The sequence below is a fragment of the Etheostoma cragini genome, chromosome 20 (assembly GCF_013103735.1).
Source record: "Etheostoma cragini isolate CJK2018 chromosome 20, CSU_Ecrag_1.0, whole genome shotgun sequence".
Taxonomy (NCBI): Eukaryota; Metazoa; Chordata; class Actinopteri; order Perciformes; family Percidae; genus Etheostoma; species Etheostoma cragini.
In genome coordinates this window covers 16,762,371-16,788,529 of record NC_048426.1, presented here as the reverse complement: position 1 = coordinate 16,788,529, position 26,159 = coordinate 16,762,371, and the positions used below count along the sequence as shown (strand labels likewise).

General features: G+C 41.9%; 1 protein-coding gene across 4 annotated transcripts in view; it reads left to right on the top strand.

Moving 5' to 3' along the window:
- The window catches only part of LOC117935707 (AT-rich interactive domain-containing protein 1B-like), a 201,893-nt gene extending 177,535 nt beyond the window's left edge, over window positions 1-24,358 (top strand). For 3 of the 4 annotated variants that reach the window (XM_034858102.1, XM_034858099.1, XM_034858101.1), the window contains 13 exons: window positions 4,200-4,330; window positions 5,689-5,792; window positions 8,801-8,995; window positions 9,727-9,942; window positions 10,821-11,043; window positions 15,354-15,495; window positions 17,124-17,293; window positions 18,130-18,262; window positions 18,514-18,630; window positions 18,764-18,839; window positions 19,353-20,091; window positions 20,443-20,573; window positions 20,870-24,358. In XM_034858102.1, the coding sequence (XP_034713993.1) occupies window positions 4,200-4,330; window positions 5,689-5,792; window positions 8,801-8,995; window positions 9,727-9,942; window positions 10,821-11,043; window positions 15,354-15,495; window positions 17,124-17,293; window positions 18,130-18,262; window positions 18,514-18,630; window positions 18,764-18,839; window positions 19,353-20,091; window positions 20,443-20,573; window positions 20,870-22,681 (4,189 nt within the window). In that variant the 3' untranslated portion in view covers window positions 22,682-24,358. The remainder of the gene's footprint in view (window positions 1-4,199; window positions 4,331-5,688; window positions 5,793-8,800; window positions 8,996-9,726; window positions 9,943-10,820; window positions 11,044-15,353; window positions 15,496-17,123; window positions 17,294-18,129; window positions 18,263-18,513; window positions 18,631-18,763; window positions 18,840-19,352; window positions 20,092-20,442; window positions 20,574-20,869) is intronic. The other variant, XM_034858100.1, reaches the window with a different exon arrangement.
- Window positions 24,359-26,159: the final 1,801 nt, after the last annotated feature.

Here is a 26,159-nt window from a genome sequence, read left to right as displayed (position 1 = left end):
CCACTTCTTGTATCCCATGGCTGCAGGCGTGGGTCGTGATTAAATCTTGATAAAGTGTAGCGTAAGTGTTTTTTTTCCCCTCAAGTCCTCTCAGAGTTTTTCTTCCACCGGCTTACTGGAATTGGAAACAAATTCCCCGCTTTTATTGGTTAATCAGTTTGATTGGTGGTTGAGGGGGAACAGTGTTTTGGGAGCATAAAAAATAACCCCTTTGCTCTACTAAAAGTTAAATGTCTTAAATAGCAGTAAACATATGGTTTTACTTTACTGACAAAGTCACAAAATCCTGCTAATCAAAATTTTTGTAATCTAGGTTTATTCTTCTAATACTTTGAAAACGTGTAAAAGAAGAATTTGTGAATATCACTTGTTAATGCACTGTTGCCTAACTTAAAAAATAGATGGTGGTCAATCTTAAAGTGACATTGTTATTGTGGAAAATGGGTCGGTTTTTATGAAGTTGACTTTTTGGTTGAGCTAGGCTGCCAGTTGTCAGTATGATGAATTGCAGCGTAAAAAGTCTGACAGGTTCAAATAACACGGCTGGTGTCAAGGCCGTCAGTGTGGAGGGACTACAAGTTTGTTTGGAAGAAAGGTTGCGGAGTAAAATCTTTTGAAGCTGTGGAATGATGTTGGGGAAGAGAACAGAAAGTATTAAAAGGTATAAGCTTTTCTTGGCAGTAGCTGCTAAGGATAGAATTGGCTTTTCAAATGACTTTCCGGTGCTGCCGGCGACACTACAGAAAGTTCCTGGAGCTATAGGAACAGGCTCTGTCGAAAAAAATAAGCACTTAGTAGTAGAAGAAGCTCTGAAAAAAAGAGCTGTAAATCAAAGGAAAATTGATGGAAGAAAAATGTTGGAAGAGGGAAGAAGAGAGGAGAGGAGAGTGCTCCCAGGCAAATCCTCGCCAAATAATTCATTTCTGACCTCCTTAGTAAGTAAATTTGCTAAATAAATAAGAGCAGCGCTTGAATGTCAAGAACGAGGCATGCTGCCTGTGGTGCTTTGTCGCTCGCAGTCTTGGCAGTGCTGCGGAGCGCTCTGCTTTCATTAGATGGGCAAAATAAATGGCTTCTCCTCCATCCATCTTGAGCTGTTTGATGTTTGGGAAGGGGGGGGGGGGGGGGGGGGGGGGGGGGGGAGATGGGAAGAGTAGCTTTTCTCTGGATTTAATATGTTAAAAGCTGTCCTTTTATTTTTAAACTCCCCCCTCGTGTATCTGTTTGTGTGTGTGGTGAGTTGAGTCAGGAGTTTGGAGGAGCTATGAGCCCAAGCTGCCCTGAGAACAGATTGGGTCCATATATAATTCATGGCCTCCAGCCGATCCACTCCATCCTTCCATCCAGCAGTCTCTCTCTGGCTCTTTTTCTCTCACTTTATTCTACACACACAAAGCAGACAAATCGATAGGGAGGGACGCACAGCCATCAGACACTCTTGCAGTCCCAGCGCTTCTGCTGTCTCGTCCAGTTAGCAGCGCTGGGAGGCATCAGCGCGGCCTGTCACCACGAATGAAGGACAAAGGCGCTGCCACTTCTAGAGAGACACCGTCAGCTGGTTGGCTGGCACCTCGTAACCATGGCATCCCCTTGGCAACAGCGCCCACCCCGCACATGAACACAAGGACACGCTCAAGCCCACACACACACACACACACACACACACACACACACACACGTGCCCTGCCCACGGTGTGAAAGTGGCCTTCTCCAATGCCCTTCACACATGTGGACTGAATAGCAATAGGAATAGAGATGGCTCTGTGTGTGTGTGTGCGTGCGCATTAGGAGTGAAGGACAACAAAATAAAAATATATTTGAAATATTTCAACTGTGTGAGATGAGGACTTTTCTGCCCTAGTGTTGTCTGGACAGGCCAAACAAAAGACACAAAAGCTGAATTTTCATACGTCTTCCATTGTGTTGCGATGTGGTGTCAAAACTCTCATGCTAACTTTTCTTGAAAACCTCAGAGAGAAGGTATTTTCCCTCTCCTGTCACACATTATGTGTGTCTCTTTCTCTCTCTCCCCCCTCGGGCCACTCCTAGACAACAGACTGAGAGTGCACTGGCCTGATGATGTTAGGATAGATGTTTCTTGCTCTGTGTGTGTGTGTGTGTGTGTGTTTGTGCGCGTGCATGCGCGTGTGTTCCCTCAGCTCAGTCTCATGGAACAGCAATTTCCTCTAGCTCTGGGACCCTGAGCTGAAGATACGCCCCCCATCGGTCCACAAGGGACACATAATACTAAGGCTTCTTGGTGCCTTTATTTCCCTTTTTCCCTCCACCTCCCTTCTTCTTCTCTTCATCTCCCTCTTTAACCATTCCTCCTCTTTCTCTTCCTTCACTCACTCATTTTCTCTCTGCGGCAACAGGCTGTTTTTTCTCTCGGCACAAAGGTGCCTGAAAGAAAGATGAATGCGCTGTGCCATTTTTTTTTCTTTCTACCCCCTCCCCGATAGCGGCACATGCATATATTAAGTGTGATTAAACGCTGTGCAATGCCTCCATCAAGTGCTTTCTAATGGGGTTTTTTATGACATGAATTAGTCATAATGGGAGAGCGCCACAGTCGAAAAAACCTCCAACCACTGTTGTTGTTGTTGTTGTTGATTTGGATATTGCACATGAGAGCTTCTGTTTATATTGCTTAAGGGTGATGAGGGGCGGTTTTTATAGTATGGTGGATGAGGTTCGCGGACATTGGCATCTCTGAACCTATTTGTCGATGCTGGCTTATTAGCATGCAGCATCATCTTTACTTGAGAAGTTGCTACGATCAAAAAGGTAAAAAAAAATTCTGTATCTTGACTCACACAAAGCTTTTTCGGGAACATGTAGGCAGCAACGAAGGAGTCTATATTTCTCCCATTATATGGGGCCAGATAAGCGTGGATTTGGTGTGAGCTTGTTTCTTTGCCATGGAACTCCCCTGTGCACCTCGGCCCCCATAGAGGGATTACATATGTATCATCAGCCGTGCTCTATGACTAATTACATCTGTGAGATGAGATTATGGGGAGGTTTACCAAGCCAATCCCTCCTCTTAGGCTATGTGTATCGGTTCCAACATGAGGTATTACACTATGTGTCTGTGTGATTGAGTGAAAGAGAGAAAGATGCCAGTTAAAAATGAATTGACTGACATAAATCCAGATAGAATTTTTCTTTTCGTCCACATAAAACGCTGTTTCATTTCGGGCCAAATACTCCTCCTTCTGGTCTATCGTTGCCCAACATTGCCCCTCTGATGTCTTCCTTTTTTTCTGCTTTAGTTCCTCTTACTTTACATTAACCCTTGCAACCATTTTACTTAACCAGTTGTCTGCCCCCGTTCTACCTTTCCTCTTCCTTTCTAATTTTGTTTCATCCGGCATTCTCAATCTTCCACATTTCCTCTCCTATTCGTTGACCTTTTAGGCATCGCTCTCTCTCTTTACTTAAAATGATTTTTTCTCTCCCAATCTTCTCTTATATGGTTGTCCAGGAGATAATCTTGAGTCAGCAGGAGATGGACCAAATTGTTCCAAACGGTGTTCCCTTTCAGCTCCCATGTCACTGGCTTTGGCGTGCCTGGCATGCAATGATAGACGTTGACACACACACACACACACACACATAGATAGATAGCTAACATTCAGCAGGTTGCAGATAAAGCCCCTCTGATGTCACTTGCCACACCATGTGATGAGCCGCCTGAGAGAGAGAAGGAGCGGGAGAGGGAGGAAAGGCTGAGGGAGGGAGATTGAGCGGGATTGACTTCTGCTGTCACCATGGCAACAAATAACATGATCCTCTCCAAAAGCACACCTTAATTAGTTAAATTATGGGGGGGAGGTGGGGGGGGGGGGGATTTGTTGTAGAGAAGAGCGAGGAGAGGATGGGAGAGTTTTCTAATGCTGCATGCTCATCTTCAATTTTTTGGAAGAGCTTTTTGTTTGATCAAGGATATGTTATGTGTACTGTGCTTTCATTGTGACTTTCAGATATACATGCTGCTTGGTTTTTACTACAACAATAAGGCAGTATGGCAGTGACAGACTGCCAAATATCATCTTTGTACGATTATGTGACTTCTGTTCTTCTGCAGCTGTCTCTGTGACCCACTTATCTCTCCACAGCCTGTCATTACATTGTGAATCTAAACTGGATTCCACTCCTCCAATTCTGCTAACATCTTTTTCCTCTTTCTGTGGTAGGCAGGGGAACTATCAAGGCATCAGCCAGACTAGCACCATGGCTACCACTGTCCCCTACAGTCAGCCAACAGGAAACAACAGCTCAGCCATGGGCAACGCTCAAGGTCCAGCATACAATATGCCACCTTCAGGTATATTGTCATTAGGTTTGAATACTTACAGGTGCTGGCATTAGCAATACAAACATCAGCATTTACACTACCCAAAACGTTGAAAAACATTTCTAACAGGCGAGATAACTTGTTTAAAATATGTTTATTTACCTTCATATCCACTTCTATTGATACAGCATCCTGCAGCCTTTTATCTACAATTAGTTTTGACTCTATGTGTCCATTGACTTCTCTTGTATTGCAATGTAAAGAAAACATGTTGATAAAATAGAGAAGAACCTGTTGAGCTCTTACTGTAGAGGGCCCTCCAGTGAGCAAAGATTAATGTAGTGCATCCCTTCTTTCAGCCTTTCACCCCACTGCATTGTACTAAACACACCTCGGAAGTGCTGTGGCGCCCAAAATAAAAGGCACCTTTTATTCAAAACCACATATCAGAATGCGTGACATTTGGAAAACTTCAAAGGAATTAGAGCGCCGAGGTTCCTCAGAACTCATCTGTTTTGCCCCTGGGCACGGTAAAAAGTCATTAGTTTTCCCACTGTGCCGCAGCACACAAGGGAAAAATAAAGGGGCGAGCCTTGTATTCAAGGACCCTTTCTTTCTGTTAATAAGAAATATGCAGCTGGCACTATGAGAAGTAGTCTTTAAAGATCTCTGCTCATCCTCAATTCAAAACCTCATGAAGGGATACAAATGACTTGAACAGAAACAAGTCTTCTTTGAAGCCAACATCTTCCCATTCTGTTGCCACTTTGAGTATCTGAGAACATCCATGATTTCTCCCAAAATGAGGATGTGCAGTCAACAAGGTTGAAAGAGCACACAGGCTCACTTTTAGTAGAGGTTTATCTCATTCTCTGTCTATGTCTTCCTTACAACCGCAGTCTTTTTATCTTCCATTTGTGATAAGTGCCTGGACAGACTGTAGAGGCGCCTTGAGAACACAAACAGAAAAAGCATAAACCTTTTACATTGTCTGACTGTAGTCTGTGACATTATTTCCAATCATTATCGAGCAGCTCTCAGCACACACAAAGAGGGTACAGTTCATTGTAGAGAGTTAAATCATATTGAATCAACTGTAATACAAAAGCACAACATGAAAACATGATGAATTAAGCATACCTCTTCATTCAACTGTGCTGAAAGCATACCTATTGGGACAAAGCTATTGTAAAAAAAAAAGAAAAGTTGTAACATTGACATCAGCATGGGTTCATTTGAGACTATGTTGATTTTTACGTCCAAAGAACAAAGCTTACATGCCCACACATCTCTTACATAATGTTTGTAATTCAGTCTCTCAACTATTTTTGTTTGTGAACATTTTAGTGCAACTGTTTTTTTAGTAACATTTTTTTTTAAACTTTTAGGAGGCATGGGGATGCCGGGAGATGGGATGATGAGCCCAGATGGGAAACCAAAATCTGATGGAAAAGATGACAGCGGCCCCACCAACGAGCCTCACAAACCAAAGGTACCTCTTTGACCTGTTTCCTCATGCCATCTCTCTTTGCGATTCCCTCTTGTTTTTTTGTTGTTGTTTTTTTGACCTTGCTCCCCTAATGAAGCAAACCAAATCTGATCAGCATTTGCAGACTCAGCACAGTAGGCTATTTATCTGTTGTTTTCTTGCCATATTTAATGATTTGTTTAACATTTACCATTCATAATGTTTTCCTCGCTTTGTTTTTGCCCCCAGCACTCTGTTCTTGCTGATGTTTTGGCAGCCAGAGCTGAAAAAAAATAGAAAAAAAGAGAGACAGAAAGAAAGAGAGGGCTTGGCAACTGCAGTACACAAATGCATTTACACAAATTTAAATACACAACACAGAATACAGTGTATAATACACACACACACACACACACACACACACACATATTTCTTCAATTATTTTATTAAACATAAAGACGAAAAGTCACATACTGGCCTATGCAGTAAGTAACACACACAGACACACACATATACACCATCATTTCTTTAACACTACATCCTTAGTGCCTCACACATACACACATACACACAAACACACACACACACACACACACACACACACGTCCCAATACACAATGCTGACTTCTCACTTTGCCCTACAATTGCAGCTCGGCTCGGCTCAGCTCAGCAACAACAGGACTCTGCTCTTTGCTCTTTTCTACCCCCTCCCCTTGTTTTTGCTCAACAACCCATCTCTTTTGCTCTCTTACACACACACACACACACAGACACACACACACACAAAACACACAAACACACAAACACACTCACACGGCTCCATCACATCCACTACACATCTTTTCCCTCCAAATCCCTGTCTTTTCTTTTGCTGATTACGGTAGTAGGGCCTTTTGAATTATTTAAGGCAGTCAGAGCAGCCAGAAAGACCCCCAGTGCTCCCAAAAGAGATGATCTGTCTGCCAAAAGAGAGAGGAGAGTGAGTAAGAGAGAGATAGTCGAAGAGAGGGGGAGAAAGATAAGGTTTTGCTGACATGAGCATTCTGTACACAGACCAGAAGCACTTGTCAAGCTGTTGTTCCCTCTTTCGCAGTTTCTTTCACACACACACACACACACACACACACACACACACACAAACACACACAAGCACGCACACACACACACACACACGTATGTACACATCCACTGAAGGACTAGACGCAGACTTACACACAGTGATGTGTGCTAACATGGAGTGATTTACACAATTTAGAGCTTGTATCCAGTTTTGCACTCACACATAATAACACGCACACACAAGTACACAAATACATATAGAGGACGGACAACTACATACTGATCTGTATGCATTCTATCTATCTATCTATCTATCTATCGGTCTATCTCTGGCATGCAAACACATGCATTTATGCATTTAGACAGTGGCAAGACAAGCAAAATCTTCCACACACATCAGCTATAGAGCTATTTCAGTGGTGGAAAGTAACTAAGTACATGTACTTGGGTAGTGCACTTAAGTAAAATTGACTTGTACTTTAGTGGAGTATATCCATTTTTTATCTTTAAATTTCTATTCCAATGCATTTTGCAGGAAACAGTTGTACTTTTTGCTTGACTACATATTTTTGACAGCTATGGTTACTAGTTCCTTTATAGATTCAAAATCTTAATACAGGTATAATCAACAAATAATTAATGACTTAGCTACCCAGTAATATAAAAACTACTTTAAATTTGCCTCACCATTACCAGACACATCATTAAAGTGATGCTTGCACATTAATACATCAATAATTATAATGTACTAAAATTAAATATATTGTTCTTTAATAGGAAATTATGTATAATAAAGAGTACTTTTACTTTTGCAACTTTAAGTATATTTTGATGCTAATACTTATGTACTTTTACTTGAAAAAATGTATATATATATACATGGATACTATTAAAAATGGAATGCAGGACTTAGTAACAGAGTTTTTACACACTGTGGTACTGTACTTTTACTTAAGTGAACAATCTGAGTACTTCTTCCACCACTGATATCTACAGCCTAAGAAATTTGAGATCCACTTAGACACAAACAGCAGTGGAAGTAGTATTATACTTAAGTAAAAGCAGGAATATCCCAATGTAAAAAAAATCATAAATTACAGGTACATTAAAAGTCATTCATTCATCATCATGTAGTATCACAATCACAAAAAGTGTTATTATATGTTACGTTGCATTATATTACATTTGATTTAGCTAATGCTTTTATCCAAAGTGACTTCCAATAAGTGCATTCAACCATGAAGGTACAAACTCAGAACAACAAGAGTCACATAGAAATTTACATTTCTTCAAAAAACCAAACTACAAAGTGCCCCTTGTGAGTGCAATTTTTTTTTTTATAACCATCAACAATATGTGTATGATGATGGTTGCTTTAAGATGCAGATTTTTTAAATTGTATCTGGTTGAGGTTGAGCTAATTTCACTACTTCTTAGGTACTAAAAAATAAAAAAGCATCAGATTTTATGACTTGGTCTACTGTATATTCTATATAAAGTGTTATCCTAATTAGTAACTATAGCTGTCAAATAAATGAAATAGACTAAAAACTATAATAGTCTACTCTAACATGTAGTGCGATAAAAGTATAACTGGGAAATATTCAAGTGGAGTGGAAGTACCTCAAATTTCTGCACAAGCAAATATTATTATATAAGCAAGTATTCATGTACTTTCCACCTCTGGATCCAAACTTATGCTTTACAACACAAACAAACACACACAGACACACATGTCTGCATGCCCTTGCACACACACATAGACTTCTTTTGGGTTATCTACCGTTGCAAACTGAAGCTATGATCTTGTTGTGTGGACAGTAGTAGAACACACCATTATAGTGCTATTCTGATAGTGAGGAGGTGGGTGAAAGAACACAGTGGCGGATGCTTTTACACAAAGAAAATGAAAGTCCTCTTTCTCTCCTTTTTCTCCTCATCTGTCCTCTTCATCTCATCTTTCTCCTCACCAGCTACAGGATGGCTACAGCCACAATAACAGCAGCAGTAGTTCCCAGCAGTGTGTGTCCCAGCCTGCCACCCCAGGTGGCGCCCTGCCTGTGCCCTCCCCCCTCTCACCCAGCCCAGCCAGCCTGTCCTCCTACCATGGAGACGACAGCGACAGCATCAGCAGCCCCCCCTGGCCCCTCAAGACCCCAGCGAGTCCTGTAAGAACTAGAAGCTCAAACTCTTTTGGATGGATGTGTGCATTTACAAAGTACAGGAACTAAATTATCATATACACACAGAGACCAAAACAAACAGCTTAAGGATCAGTGAAACAAAGGGAATTTCCCTTTATGGACATTAATGTTAATACAAGCTGTTTGTCTAATTGATTCATGTATGACTGAAGTCTTTTTAAACCTGGGCTTAAGCCAGACATGGCTGTGTGAGATTAAACTTTATTCACCATTTGAACTTGAGGGATATGAATGTGCTGTAAATGGACTTTGAAGTAAACACAGGCTGCACACTGAACAAAATGCTCTAAAGAAGTGTTTATTTTTGCTTGGTCATTCAACCAAGGGCCTACTTTAAAATGTGTAAATATGGGATAAACATTAATGATCCTCATGGGGAGAGTGGGTTTGTTGTTGCAGAAAACTGCAGTAGGATACAGCAAAAAACTGCAGAATAGACTATAAACACCTGAATGTATAGTATATACTGTGCCTAAATTCCCCAAATGAGCAGTTATGTGTCCACACATGTCAAGTATAGGATGTGAATAAAGACAGCTTTATTATTGTGCTTACACACATATGATCTACCACATATAGTATCCCTTTTATTCATAGAAAAAAAAAAAGCGTATTAACATAAATGTAGCTTATAAGAGGTCATATTCTCATTTACATTACCATAGTCTCTTTTTTCTCTCTGCGTCTCTCACCAGAAAGCCAACCCTAATTCCTCCTCCCTCAGTGGGGAGCGAATCACCCGACTATTTGAGCTGGGTATGGAGCCAGAAAGGCGGGGCTGGGTGGAGCGATACCTCACCTTCATGGAGGAGAGGGGCACGCCTGTTGCCCAGCTTCCCGTTGTGGGCAAGAAGGCGCTGGATCTCTGGAAGGTTTACATAGCTGTTCGGGAGATTGGAGGCCTCGCCATGGTAATGTGTTGTTATGTTGGGATAAAGTTAGATTAGATTTAACTTTACTGTCTTTACACAGGGTACAGGTACTGAGACAAGGAAATGCATTAAGACATAACAGACTGAATACATGGTTCTAAAGCCATGGGCCTGTGCTGCTTTATCAGCTTCCAGTCTTTTAAGAAGGAATCTTCACAAGATTTAGGAGCATGCAGGGGTTTCCTTCCATTCAGCACAATGATGTCAGTGAGGTCGGCCGTTGATGTTGTGAAATAAGGCCTGGCTCACAGTCAGTGTTTCAGTTCAGTTGGATGGATGGGGTTTAAGTTAGGAACCAGTCCAGTTCTTCCACATCAAAATCTAGAAAATAATTTCTTTATGGACATGGCTTTTTGACCTGAAACATTGTCTTGTTTAAGTAGGAAATTGACTTTCCCCAAACAGTTTCCGCAGTACTTGAAGTGCACTGTTGTTTGAAATATAATTTTATTATGTAGTATTATTAGGATCCCCCCTAATTGGAACTGAGGGCCATGAAAAACAACCCCAGATTAAAAGTGTGTGGTCAGGGGTGTCACATTCCTTTGGCCTTTTAATGTGGTACTTTAGTGCTATTCAATGAAAAACAGCAATGTAAAATGTATGTGCAATACTGAAGAGTGACCTACGACTTTGTGGGTATTGTGAGTACAAAAACATTAAGTGCACAGCCATGGAATTGATTTTGTTAATGAAATTCAGCAGGCCGTGGTTGACCATACTTTAGTCAAAGTATGTGGCTGATGCCACTGCGATGCATTACTATATAGAGAGAGGACATGAACACAAATGTGCACATTGCGATCAGTGATCCACATTTGACTTAATAACGTGTTGTCTTTCCCTCAACCACTCAGGTAAACAAGAACAAGAAGTGGCGCGAGCTGTCCACCAACTTGAATGTGGGTACATCCAGCAGCTCCGCCAGCTCGCTCAAGAAGCAGTACATCCAGTATCTGTTTGCCTATGAGTGTAAGATGGAGAGAGGAGAAGATCCTCCGGCAGACAGCAGCAGCAGCGGCAGCAGCATGGCTGGAGGGGACAGCAGGAAGCAGGTCAAGATCCAGCCACCCTCACCTGGTAAGGCCTGATAAGAGACTCGTTGGCTGGGTTTTCTCCACTCTCCCATCTGTTGGTAGCCAACCACCAGGTGCTACTGATCAAACTACAGGTGTCGGGAATCTTCAGAGAAAAAGAGTGATCTGTATTCATGACAATGTGGCGTACAACATCACCACAATAAAGGGTTTGCGGCTAAGTCAGAATCCTCTTATTGAAGGTAGATGCCATATGCTAGCATCGTGGAGGACTGGGAACTGGCAAAATATTAGTTATATGTGCAGATTCAAAGAAAGGTTTTATTAGCAGGTTATTTAAGTTTGTTCCACAATTTAGGTGTTAGTGACAGACAAAGTTACAAAAGAGTCATCTCATTTGGTTTAAACAAACAGTTGGATTTTATTTTGCACCTGATTAGCTATAATGCTAATTTAGGAAAGAAATAAAAAGTAATGTTATTACTGTGAGCTGTGTTATATTCACAGCTGTGCACATCAGAAGATTACAAATAGTCATTCATTACGAGCAAAAAAAAATAATTAACCATGTACTGTATGTGCAACACTGCTAAACAATTCATAGAGGCACGCGGGTCAGTTAACCCAAATTACAAAACTACAGGTCTTACCTGACGTAAGATTTGGCACTTGTGATGCTCACAGCATTCACAAATGACAAACCTCAACAAAATCTAAATTGCAAGTACCTCTAGAGCTAAGGGAAAGATCTTGTGACTTGGCCAAATTGACCCGTACAGTACAACGTACAGTACCATGGCCAGCCAGTACGTGCAACATTATTGTTAAAAACAGCATACAACAATGCAACATGAATACATGAGCACATCTTAAAACCCAAGAGAGATGAGTTCACATTAGTTCTGTTTCGATGAAATGATTCTCAGTTTAATGAAGGTGAGCTATGATACGATCACCACTTGCACCTCAAACCTGAGACTTGCCTTTATTTGATTACAATGCTTCGGAGGTTAAGTAATATTGTTTTGCTCCAGCACCATAACATAAAGGGTGCTTTTTGTCCGTGTTATTACCTGTTCACACCATGTGTCTCTGTGCACAATTATGACGTGAGGATCAGAAGAGGAGAGAGAAAGAGTTGGAGCGAGTGGTAAGGTCACGTCTCTAATTTGCAGCGGAGATGAGAAAAGTGACCCTGGCTTTTAAATAGAACATCGGAGCACCTCACCTGCCTGGGACACTGCAGATTGCTTTTCCTGGTCGGTGGAAAAGAGCATCTTCCTTCATTTGCATACACACACACACACACACACATACAATACACACTGTATGTTGTTTATAACACTTTATAATTCCCAATTCAGCCCCCTCTCATCCATTCAACGGGACCTAATCACACCAATTTCACAGAATTTCATTTTGACTACATCAGCTGATGGGACCTTGGTACACATGCTCAGAAATAGTGTCTATATTGTGAAATATCAAAAGGTCAACAAATGGGATGTTTGGACCGCCTTTTGGATATGCAGCATTAAACTGTAAAGTGCTCATGCTGCAGCACTTGATTGAAGTGGGATCTGCTGCATCATTTTCATCACCTCCATTTGTAAAAAATGATGGTCTTAAGTGCTATAGTGCATTTAAAACATACTTATTTTAAACTATCATCAAGGTTTTTATTACTCTGGTCAATTTTCATAGTTTTGGCTGTCAAATTGTTCTTTTACTAAGTATCAACATATAACTTATTTAATATGCAGTGATAGGATAACATCACAATACTGTTAAATTGTCAGCAGTGCTGGTAGATTTCCCAGAAACCCAGGAAAACAAGTGATGTATTACTGTAAAGTAATATATATAACCTTTTAATCACCTTAGAAAACTAATTATTACTGACATTTCGGGTGCACTTACTTTGAATTTTACCTCTAAGTGGCAAAAATAATCTGGCTACTGTTACTAGATAATAGCAATTCCTTTGATCAGGTTATCATAACGAATAGAAATGATGGCATTACGAAAATAAGACCCAAGTTGTAATAAACCAGAATTCCCTTCTTTAAATTACTACAAAATGTCCAACAACTAAACATCTGCCAATAGGGTGAGATGTTTTTGCTTCAAATCTAGATACACTTTGTTGTAGTTGTTGCAATACGTAATTGTCTAGATGATTGTAATGCATCAGTGTTTTAAGGTATGGCCACATTTGGATTTTTTATTACACAGCCCACTTCTAAAACTGACTGTTTTGGGTTAGAAAAATCCAATCCATTTCCTTTTCATGCTTCTGTCTTGATCTACTATCTATGCTTTCCTTCTCAGAGTGCAGACTGCCCTACTGACACTCTGCCAGCCTATATATAGACTGACAGCCCAATGATGTCACTGAGGGAGCTTGTCCAGTGGGCTTGTGTGTGTGTGTGTGTGTGTGTGTGTGTGTGTGTGTGTGTGTGTGTGTGTGTGTGTGTGTGTGTTGCGGAGGTGGGGAGTGAGTGATTAATGAGGACTGGAATGTGAAACGTAAACAAACTCGACCTCGCCGTCACCTTTCATTCACAAAACTGGCTTGGCTGACTGACTTTCTCCCCCCCCCCCCTCCCCTTAACCACTTCCACCTCTCTGGATTATGTCCCCCACTGACACACACACACACACACACACACATACACACACACAGACACACACATCTCTCGTGCACACACACATCAAATGTTAGCCACATGTGTCTTGCACATATTTTTCCCCCCTCATCGTAATTCTTTTCTACTTCTAAATTTGGAACAGAGGGCATTTGAGTTCATGCTTTCCTCCACCCCCTCCATCTTTAAAACCCCACTGCTTGGTATTATGTATCCGTCTGGCCGCCCGCCTGCTCTTGAGGAATGATAAACCTCTTAACCTTGGCTAACCCCACCATTGTTTGCACTTCTGTATGTGTGTGTGCACGTTTGTGTTCGTCTGAAGCGGGCATGTCCCGGGAAGTGAAGAATCCCTAATGCTCGCTGGCCCTTACTTGCCCTCTCTCCTACCTCTGCTCATCATCATGGGATAACATCTCTCCCTGTGTGTCTCTCTCTCTCCTTCTCCTTCTCTCCATCTCCTATGATGTAAAGGCAGGGGGTATCATTGAATAATTCAGAATTAGCATGAATTTTTAAAGCTTAAGTCTTCCTTTTTTTTTTTTCTATTGTAACGTGCAGTGCAGGGAAAGGGCACTGAGGCTGTTCCAGAAAAAGTCTTCTTACACTAAACGCTCATTAGGACACTTTTATATTTTCTCTTATTCCGTCTTTGTCATCTTTTAGGCGGAACGGTCCACATTTTCCATTAAACCTGCTTTTGGGAATTTGTATCCCTTGGTTTTATCTGGTTGGGGGTTCTTTGTGTGTTGGGCTCTTGTTGCATGGCACTCTTATACAGTCATCCGAACTGAAAAATTCAAAGAACTATGGTGTCATAACAAGAGAGCATACTAACCTAATTGTATCTCCAGTTGGTGACTCTGTGTGAGAGGAAGTATTTTTTTCTAGGAGGAGGTCACAAGCACATGCATTTACAAGCTACTCACTCATATTTTTAGGGGATGCTATTATTTTTAGGGGATAGCTTGCACATAATTAGATTTTACCCAATACACTGATGGTAGATATATATGCACTATATTTTCTTAAAATACATCTGTGCTCGGGGCGGCCTCTAGCTCACCCAGTAAGAGTGTGCGCCCCATGTAGGCTGAGTCCTGCAGCGGCCCGGGTTAGAATCTGACCTGCGTTCCTTTGCTGCGTGTCATCCCCCATCTCTCTTCCACCTTTCCTGTGTGTCCACTGTCACTCTAAAATAAAGTGATACAAATAAATATAAAAATACATCTGTGCCCCCCAGCTAAGCCTTCTACATGCACAAACAAGCCAGCTAAACAATCTTCAAATGGCTTCAAGATAAAGAGCTGTGCTGCAACCACACACATGGGCAGTTCTCTCTGAGAAGTCCTTCCCTTGTCTTAGCTGCGTCCTCTTTTCCTGCCTCCTTTACCTTCTCCTCTTCCTCCGCTGGTACCTCTTAGGTAGTCCCTTTGTACTCATCTTCTCTGCCCTCATGTAGGCTGTTAGAAGCTGTTATAACAAGCCTAATTCTCATGTCGGTTAACACTGTTAGTGCTTTTGTCCTTAACTCCAACTTTGCTGCAGCGAAGAGCTCACCATGGCCGCTCTATTCAAACCAGCTCCAACATCATATCTAAAGACATGGGGGAGCCCCTCAGTCTGAACGTGTTACAGTTTTTACTGTAACTTTTGTCAGTCGTCTAGCTATGATGATATTGAAAAGGCTACTTGTGTCTTCCAGCTAATTCAGGCGGCTCACTTCAAGGCCCACAGACGCCCCAGTCCTCTGGCAGCAGCTCTACAGCCGAGGCAGCAGGGGATCTGAAACCCCCCACACCTGCCACAACCCCTCTGGGACAGGTCACACCACTGCCCCCCAACAGGTACCACACAGACATACTGCACTAACACTACTATTGCAGTGCTGCTACTGCTCTGTGTGATGCTGTTGCTTTTACTACTGCTGTACTACTATTCACATATACTCCCATCGTTACTGCCTCCACTTCTGCCACAGTAGTACTTTATTTTCAATGATTAACTTTATTGGATTTTGCAAAACAACTTGCAGTGTGTGCAGCACTCAGTTCCTGATGTAGGAACAAGCTTTGTCTGTTGATGTATGGTATGAACCTAAATTGTGAACTAGTATAGTGAAGCAGCATTTAATTAAAAGACAAAGATCATAATGTGCACCGTCACATTCATTTACACCATTATCCATATAACACAGTTTTTAAAGTGATTTAGGTAAGATTGAAGACAAAGTGCATATTATGGTTTGTTGGTCTTTATATGATTATTTGAGGCTTTTTTTTGTAAAATGTCTCTCATCTCTGCTGATTTCATGTTGTTTGATTATGATGATGGATGAGAGCCTTTTTTGTGGCCAATTTTATTTGCAGCCTGGGAAAGTAGACAATGTTCTTTGTTTGTGACATTCTGTGTGCAAAATTGCATTCTAAGTGTTGTTTTACGATTGCAATGGGATACTTGCTATACAGTATTATAAGCACATGTTGGCAGGGCATGTGTACAGTATGTGCATGACACAAATAAAACAGTGGTGGAAAGTAACTAAGTATATTTATTTGCTTTACTTAGTTTATACTTTTTTACTCCACTACATGTATTCAACAGTTATTATTACTAGTTAACTGTCAGTACAAGTTTTTACATAAATTTAAGTTATTAAAATACAATGCATTATTATAATTACACAGTTTAACAGTATTTACTGTTAAAATGAGCTTTACTTTTACCATATAATATCACTCTGACAGTGGTCATATTGCACCATTGTTTACATAAGAAAGAAAGTGTAGAAAATGTATACTGTATACAAAGAAAGATTTTTATTTTTGTATATATATTATACATATAAGTAAACACACACACACACACATTGCATTATGGTGTTTAATTGTCTACTGTTCACATGCTTGTATGTCATCATCCAACAACAGGGGTTGAAGGCCTACATCAACACATCAATGTCAGTCAAGCTTAGTAGGTTCAAAATACTCACATGGTGGTTACAACTTTTCACCCAAGTCAGTTAAATGTTTTGTAGAAGAATACTGCCTCATCCTGGCCCTGGAATAAGATCAAAATATTTTCCTTTTTTGGGGGCGACCTCTAGCTCACCCATTAAGAGTGCGCGCCCCTTTCAGGCCTTTGCAGAGGCCTTGAATTGTACTAATCTAGACATAATCTTGTGAGAGGATTCCTTGGGGTTTAGCAGAATGGCACTCCACTTTAAGTGCATTTTGCTGCTAATACTTCTTTACCTTAACTTAAGTACTTAATTTCGTATATCAAAATGAAACATCCATTATTTAAAAAAAATAATAACATTATTATGTCTAAAAAATAAAAGCATAGAACTGGGAGCAGCACACATCATGTCCATATTTTCAGTGTGGGCAATCCATGGTCTCCACCTCACTTACATAGATTTTCCCTTCTTCCGTCTCTCTCCTCCCTGTTCTTCCCTCCTCACTTCTTCCAGGAGCAGTGTGAGCGTACAGGACCCCTTCTCGGAGGTGAGCGACCCGGCCTTCCAAAAGCGTGCTACCTCTCTGCCCCCCTCAGCTCCTTACCAGCAGGGCCTCAGCATGCCTGACATGATGATGAGGATGCAATATGACGCCAAGGACCCCTTTGCCGGGATGAGGAAGAGTGAGTGAGGCACACGCTGTGAAAACCTTTTATCCAAACACCAAGCCCTAAACCTGTTTCCCCAACTTTAACAATATTTTGAGACCTAGTACGTGTATTAACGTGGGGTTTTTGCGGGTTATCGGGTATTTCATATTTTCATGTAAGCTCTAAATGAGGATATGTCAATTTGAAACTTTATCTTAAAACTTTATTTAAACTTACATGGCACTTTTTCAAAATGACTCATGTATCCTAAAGCTTTTGTTCTTCTGTCTGTCTCCTTTGTCTAATTCATTGTCTAGTCAGGACAGACGTGTGTATGTGTGTGTTTTACTACTAGAATTATGAAAGGAGATGAGAGCTGTTTGTTACGCCACACATCCCTTTAGCGAAAACACACCAGCTTGTGTGATGTTCTTGTAGCTCATCCTAACTTTGTTCACCCTTTTCATCGTGTTCGTTTTCCACCTCTCATCTTTTCCATCCTGCTGAGAAGCACCTGTTTTGACCAACTCATGCGGTTTAGTTTTCAGAACAAACAGTGGTTTTAGAAAGCACAGCGGCTCCTCTGAATGAATAATATGGTGGATGTTAGCTGCATCACAACAGTTGCAGACTCAGAACAATAGGTTTAAGCCTTGAAAGTGGTGAATATTCATAGAGGAATGCTGCCATCTGGTGGATAGCATAAAATGTAGTTCATGCATATAAAAAAGGAAATATTAGCCTCTGTTGTATGTTTGCAGGACAATCATAGATATGCATTTTGTTTGTGTTGTCTTGATTCAATTACTATTATCTATTGTACAATCATCTGAGAGTCATTTACCTCATTTGCTTTCCTCCGTTAACAGTGGCAGGAGCTGATCCCTACATGCCTGGCCAGATGCCTGGTGGTGGCATGCAGGACATGTATGGTCGACCTCCTTCAGCCTTGAGCATGAGCCAACGGCCGCAGTATCCATACGGACCAGGCTACGACAGGAGGTAGGCCCAGAAATTAGTAGAAGAGGGTGGTCAACCTGTAGCATCTCATTATATCCCTAACATTAGCCCTAAGGCCTACTGTAGAATTTGTATTTATTGTATGTACAGTACGTGCCTGTTATGGGCAGCACAGAGGATATTCACCAGCTGAGTTTGGGATATTTAAATAAATACAGTGTGTTAACAAAAAAAATGTATATCAGTGATGTATTGATAGAAGCATGAAGACTTTCCTGTTGTCTGTTCCTCAGACCGGACCATGTCATGGGGATAGAGGGGAACATGGGTCCCCCTGGAAGTCAGAACATGGGACCTTCTAACAGTGAGGGCAGCATGTACTCTCCCAGTAGATACCCTTCACAGCAGAGGTCAGCATCTATGTGTGTAGTAGTGTACTAGAGGACACTTGTAGCAATAGCAACATGAAATGTATTCATGTAACTTTGCTACTCATTAAGCAGAGAGTAATGTAGTCCTCCTCCCCCCTCCGTTCTGTTTCAGACACGATGGCTACAGTCAGCAGTATCCCAGCATGACATATGGGATGCATCCATCTGGAATGTACCCACAGCAACAGGTGAGAGAGAGAGCTCACTTGTAAGATGTACTAGAAACACAATACTTGTACACTGCTTACTTTGACTTCTTCTATGGAAGGAACGGGGTATATTACAGCAGAAAAAAACATTTAAAGGCTAAAAGAGCTGTACTCGACATACAGAACAGCAGCAAATAACTATTTGCTATGTAAAGATATAGTGGAGTAATGGCGTACTGAGCAGGGAATGAAGTCAGACTTCCTATATGTGTGTTGTAATCAAATTTCTCTGTTGCATGTGGCTGTGAAAATATGTAGATATTTTACGCGCTGCAGAATGGTCTGTTTGGAGGCTATCCCAGCCGGCTGTTTTTTTTTTCTCTCCAATATTTCGGATATTGTTCCTTTAAACCTATTTTGAACAGGAAATGTCCACACATTGTCCACAGATAACGTAGTGTATAAATAAATAATCACTAGTGGAATGAGGAGAAGGGATTCTCCATGGCTGTGTGTTTTTTACTAACTACTGCATCTATACCATTGCTTCAGCAGGGCTACAAACGGCCCATGGACGGCATGTACGGCCCCCCGCCCAAGAGACACGAGAGCGACATGTATCCCATGCAGTACGCTAACCAGCAGCCAGACATGTACAACCACTACGGTGGTGGGTACTCAGGCCCTGAACACAGACCCATCCAGGGCCAGTTCCCCTACCCTTACCCCCGTGACCGCATGGCCCCCTCAGGTCAGAGCCAGCACAGTATGATGGGTGGGGGGCCCACGCCTAACCACGCGACCGATGGCCCCAACATGTGGCCATCCAGGACAGATCTCGGCTATCCCTACCCCAACAGACAGGGACCACCGTCACAAATGCCACCTTATGGCTCAATGGGTAGAGATGACATGGACGGGCGGCCCGGGCAGGAGCAGTGGCACCGTCAGTCTCCTTACATGTCGTCATCAGGTGGATTGGCTCCCTTGTCCTCACGCCAGCCATCTTCTTATTGCAACTCTCCTTCTATGGCCAACCACCTGCCCAGAGCACCCAGCCCAGGCGCCTTCCAGCGCTCCATGGACTCTCGGATGTCACCCAGCAAAGCAACGTTCATGTCACCCATGAAGATGGCTAAACCTGGGATGACCTTGATGGGCTCACAGGGCAGTGGACCCCTTGGTCACTTTCTTCCCAACCTGAGGCGGGACCTCAACTACCCACCAGGATCAGTGGAGGCCACCATGCCGATTCTCAAGCCCCGTCGCAAGCTCACCTCCAAGGACACTGGTGAGATGGAGTCCCATTATTTTGTGAATTGCTATTTTTAATAAGGCTATGAGGTGGATAGTTTGGTAAGGGTTTTTGGAAGATGCATTGTCAATTGTTTAATTCTAGTTGTGCATAAAGCTAGAAAAGTTGTGGATTTTCAGTATTTTCATGCTCTAAAAACACCATTTTATTTCTGCCTTCAATGAACAACTAAACCTCATTTTCAGCTACTAGCACAACATGAGACATTTTATGAAAGGATTTACAATGATCTACTCTGTTCAGTGTCCTTTTTTATCATTTGGACCATATCTAATCACTGTTTTTCTTTTCTCCCTGGTTCCAAAAATCCCGCTGTTTAAACCCCAGGAACGCCTGAGGCCTGGCGCGTGATGATGTCTCTGAAGTCTGGCCTGCTGGCAGAGAGCACATGGGCTCTAGACACCATCAACATCCTGCTGTACGATGACAGCACTGTGGGCTCCTTTAACCTCTCCCAGGTAAAACCAATTTCATCACTACACCTCACTGCTGACTGACAGAACAGATTAATTGAACCCTCTGGAGTACACGCTGTGACAGTATGACAATACGGACTGTCTCTTTAAACCTGATCTTCCAGATTAACCTTTTCTATTGTAGCAAAGTTCTAAAACAAATTCAGTAAGGGGAAATTATTTATTGTCATTATGTAGTCCAAAGGATTCAAGATATTTTGAGTATTTGGAAAAAGGGATTAGAATTAGATTTCCTTCTCCTTAAATTGTTGACATTCATCGTACCTTTGTCTGACCAGTTGCCTGGATTCCTCGAGCTGATCGTGGAGTACTTCCGCCGTTACCTGATCGAGATCTTTGGCATCCTCGAAGAGTTTGAAGTGGGGACTGTGGCTGAGAAAAGACTTTTGGACCCTGCTGCTGATCAGAAAGAAGAAGCCATTCCTGACCAGGAAACAGACTGTACTGCCCAACCTGAACCTGAGTCAGCTCCGGCAGCAGAGACGCCGGTGGAGCAAGTGGGAGACATCGTGGAGGAAGCTCTACCGGTCACTGCAGCGCCAGAGTCAACGGAGGTGAACGGCGAGGAGGAAGAGTCTAAGGTAAGCATTAAGGAAGACAAGAATGAAGAGGACAGAGAAAAAGAGGGAAAAGAAGAAGAGGGTGAAAAAGGAGCGGAGACTAAAACGGAATGTGTTGACAAGCCTGTTGCAGATCAAGAACCTAAACCTAAACAAGCCAGTAAATATGATAAGCTCCCTATCAAGATTGTCCAAAAAGAAGACATGACAGAGCACTTGGGTTACGTCACTGAGTTCACCAGCGGGCTGCTACACTGGCAGGCTGGCGGAGGTGATTCCACCGCACACATTCAAACACAATTTGAACCCCGGAGTGAACCACCTGCCAGGGCAGATGGAAAGACAAGAAAAGAAAACAAAGAGGAAAACAAGCTGGACGATGGGAAGAAACAACCACTGAAACATATCACTGCTACTATTGACGATGTTCTGTGTGCTCGGGTGGACGCTCTTTCTTACGCCCACCCTGCACGCTCCTTGCCATCCTACCCCTTCAGAGTGCATCATGATGGGGAGCAGGACCACATCACCTTGCTGGAGGACGAGCCTCGCTGCCTGGATGAAGCTCCCCTCTCCACGTCCTCTCCCTGGCAGGACTCACTGGCCAAGCGGTGCCTCTGCGTCTCCAACATTGTCCGAAGCTTGTCCTTTATCCCCGGGAATGACTTGGATATGTCACGTCATCCTGCACTGGTTCTTCTTCTGGGCAGGCTGCTCCTGCTGCACCACCAGCACCCAGAGAGGAACAGATGGCCCCCTAGCTACCAGAGAGACGAACAGCAGGAGCAGGGGCTGTCCAGTAGCAAAGAGGAGTGGTGGTGGGAGTGTCTGAGTCTGCTCAGGGAGAATGCTATGGTCACTCTGGCCAACATTTCGGGTCAGCTGGATCTCTCCACTTATCCAGACACTATCTGCCTCCCCATCTTGGATGGCCTTCTCCACTGGATGGTATGCCCTTCAGCTGAAGCCCAGGACCCCTTCCCATCAACAGCACCCTACTCCCAGCTCACTCCACAGAGGCTGGTGCTGGAGTGCCTCTGCAAGCTGAGCATCCAGGGCGGCAACGTTGACCTCCTGCTAGCAACGCCGCCTTTCAGCCGACAGGAGAAACTCTTCACCGTCTTGGTCCGCTTTGTGGGTCAAAGGAAGGCCCAGGTGTACAGGGAGATGGCAGTGGCTGTTCTCTCCCACCTGGCACAAGGAGACCCCACAGCGGCACGTGCCATAGCCATGCAGAAGGGCAGCGTGGGTAATGTGGTAGGCTTCTTGGAGGATGGTGTTAGCATGGCACAGTACCAGCAGAACCCTCACAGCTTGTTGCACATGGGGCACCCCCCTATGGATCCACCTAGCATAAACATGATGTGCAGAGCAGCTAAAGGCCTGTTGGCTATGGCTAAAGTGGAGGAAAACAAGACAGATTTTGTGCTGTATGAAAGCAGATTATTAGACATCTCCATTTCTTCTGTGCTCAACGCTGGGGTGGCAGCTATTATTTGCCAAGTTCTCTTTCACTTAGGGAAATTATGACAAGAGGAGAGGCAGGACTCACACGGCAGATGCTAAGGCGTACACACTACTTTTGTGGTTTTCTATTTTTATTTATCAAAATGACAGAATTTTTTTTTTAAAGAAATATCCACATAAAAGATATCTCTATATGTAAAGCTCTTGGGCCCTGTTGAAAAAAAGTGGGTTTGGGATTTAAAAGCTCATTTTAATACAAATATTTAATACCTGCTGGTGTTGGATTGCTACTTTTGTTTGGCATTTGTTTTTGTTTGTTTACTTTTTCAGCCAAAGCTGCCACCAGATGTTGGTGCTGAATTATGTGGTTCCTTTTGAGTCGATGAGTCGTGGAGATGTTTTTCAGTTTTATAAATGCTAATATACTCATCAACATTTTGTTAATGGAGAGTATTTATTTAAAATGTGACACTGTACAGTAGTTTGAATTGTTTTTGACAACAGTTGTGGGGGGGGGAAAACACTAACTTTTCAAATTGAAATGTATATGTCTCCATCGCTGGAAGATAAATTGTGCAATAGGACTCTAGAGCAAGTTGTCCCTTTTTGAGAACAAGAAGAAGAATCTTTAAAGACACCTGCAGTGTGTGTTTTAGGCCATGAGGAGGCAGCATTGAACCAGCCAATCAACATACAGTAAGAGAAAAGCATCTGTTAAAATAAGTGTCTAATTTATCAACAATTTTCACAGATGAACTTTGTGTTTCCTAAGCACTTGTGTTATGTCTGTATTTTTTCATCACTGTGTATATAAACCGTTGTACAATGGACACACATGATTCTTTCAGTCTCAGTCTAGCATAGCAAGAGACGCTTCGACTATTATATCAAATGCTTTTATTGTTGGTAAACTTTGTTATTGTTATTATACATATTTTGTTAATGGGGTCAAATATTTGAACATGGCAGATGTAACTGGTGTTTCAATGTAAAAATTCCTGTATGCATTGTATAATAGCTGAGAAAACAATCGCTTTGGTAATCAAACGTGCAAGTGCCAGGGTGAGAGAATATCTAGTCGAGGTTACATGAGAAAACCGAACACTTTTCTGTTCGTTACTGTCCTCCATTCATGTCAATGGGCATATTTTTGACTCTACAAGAAACGTGTGAAAAGAACCTTCAAAATGTCCTGAAAGCTCATTGTAAAATTTGCCTTTTTTCGTATGACTCCTTGTCTCTCTTTTATTCAGTATACACATTTATACTCTGTGCTGCACATGTCACAAATAAATGTACGATGAACATTGTTAAGCACCGGATTTGCATTGGACGTTGCATTATGTCCAGACAATCTTAGGCCAATAAAACAAACATCAACCGCTTACATGGACTGCCTTTTATTGACATAATTTAAAATAATTCAGTTCAGTAGTTCGATAATCCAGACTAACAAAGAAATGATACAGTGACTGGAATGCTGCAGTCCAGAGGACACCTGATAATTAGGCCTGATCTAATCACAGGATTTGTTTGAGTTTAATTTTTGGTATTAAAATTGCTTCCCATCCATGAAACTCAGTTTTGGATTTGATCTTTAATGATCAACAGTACATTTCCAAGTTGGCTGTGTTACTTAATACAATATCCATACTGTACTTTTTAAAAGTCCAATGTTATGCTAGTTTTCACGTTCATACTTTGTATGTTGGGTTTTTACTAGAACATGTTTAAATGCTTTTTCGGGTCTTTCGCATCTGCAATCTCTGTTTCTCTGCATCATAATTGCAGCCGGGTAATGACCGTAGCAGCACTTTTCTACATAGAATTATTGTGATATCACAACGTACAGAAATCCGGATGACTTGTTGGCTGCGTGCTGACAGCCGAAGTGCACACCCAAAGCTTCATTTGAGCTCCTTTTGAGTGGGAAAGTTAGAATACAACAGTCAGGTCAAAGCGTGTAGTTAGTCATGTAGGTGGTCAGCGAACTAGAGATTTCTTATTAATTTAAAAAACACATGGATATAATATATACTCAACTTACTGTAATATGTGGCTGTTCTAGCTCATAAATCATTAAATAGAATCATTTTGAATGGACAGTCTATCCGAAGATAAGAAACGGGCTCTTTCCCAATCAAACGAGGATCATTTTGCATTATCATTCAAGTTGCTGATAAATATGAAGCCATTTGGATGACAAAAGGGATTTTGCAACTTCTCTTACTATATATGCACTGTGAAACTCCCACCCCTCAGTTACACTGTGAGACTGAGCAGAAGGATACACATTTGATGAAAGAAAATAATTCATGTAAGGGTTAACGTTTTCAAATAGGTCAAATCTGTTTAATTGGGTCCAGGATCACCTCACTCTTACAGCTACTCAGACAGACAGTTTGTTGATGACATGGTGAAACCCCTGCTTAGTAGTCTCACTGTAGACCATTTGGAATCCCTCTATGCTAATACTCTAAAATAAGGGTAATAAATACATATTTTCCTCTCTTGGTACAATATATAGGCAGTTGTCAAAAGGAATGTAAAAATGAATTGGTTTACCCATTTATTGGTGACCCGATGCTAAAACAACAATGAGTCCATGTTGCGGTCTGAGTCCAATGAAAAACTAAGTACCGTGTACTTATAGTACTCATGGGACAGCACACTCAATTTAAACAGCTCCTTTAAGAGCATCAACTTTCATAATCCCCTCATTAAGACAGAAGTCAATAACCTTTCCACCACCATTCTCAGCATGTACAGGGATAAGTACCCTTCCTCCTCACAACCTCATACGACACAACTCTTAAGGCACTTGTGTTTTTGTTACATCACCTAAAAATGTTAAAGAGGGCTCTTATAAAAGAAAAGAATGACGGATACTTGTTACCAGTCCCCATTGATTAAAACTGCATACAATAGACTACACACAAAAACTGGGGGGTGGGGTTCTAACCTGAGTACCATACTGTATCATCAGAGTACATTATACATTAATGAGTACATTATACATCATACATTAGGAATGATTGTCTATTGTTTCTCCTCTCATCTTCGGTTATAGTTCGTAATGGTAAATTAACACATATCTCATGCTTTTATGTATACGTTTTTTTCTCACAAGACCACAATTTGAATTTGCTCAACAAATTACTCCGGCATTGAGTAATGCAGCTCATTAATTATACCCTTGTAGCCGAGCCAAACCAATCACATCAGTGTATCTGATATAGGCGGACCAGAAGCGGGCTAAACAGGTGACGACACTGGTAGCTAAGCGTATGGCTGTTGTTGTGATTGGTCGTAGTGTTATCCAATTGCGTGCAGTGATGCTTGGTGCTGCCCCTCGAGATGGGCGACTTTCATTACTCGATGCCAGATTTGGTTCTGGATTTCCAGGCTAGGTCTACTTAGAGTGTAATGTTGTTTTTTTGTGTCCCAAATGAGCTCATGTTAAAGTTCCTCTTCAGCTATGTGAAGAGGAACTTTGAGTCCTCAAGACATTATATACTGTATCTGCATGATAAACTCTTGT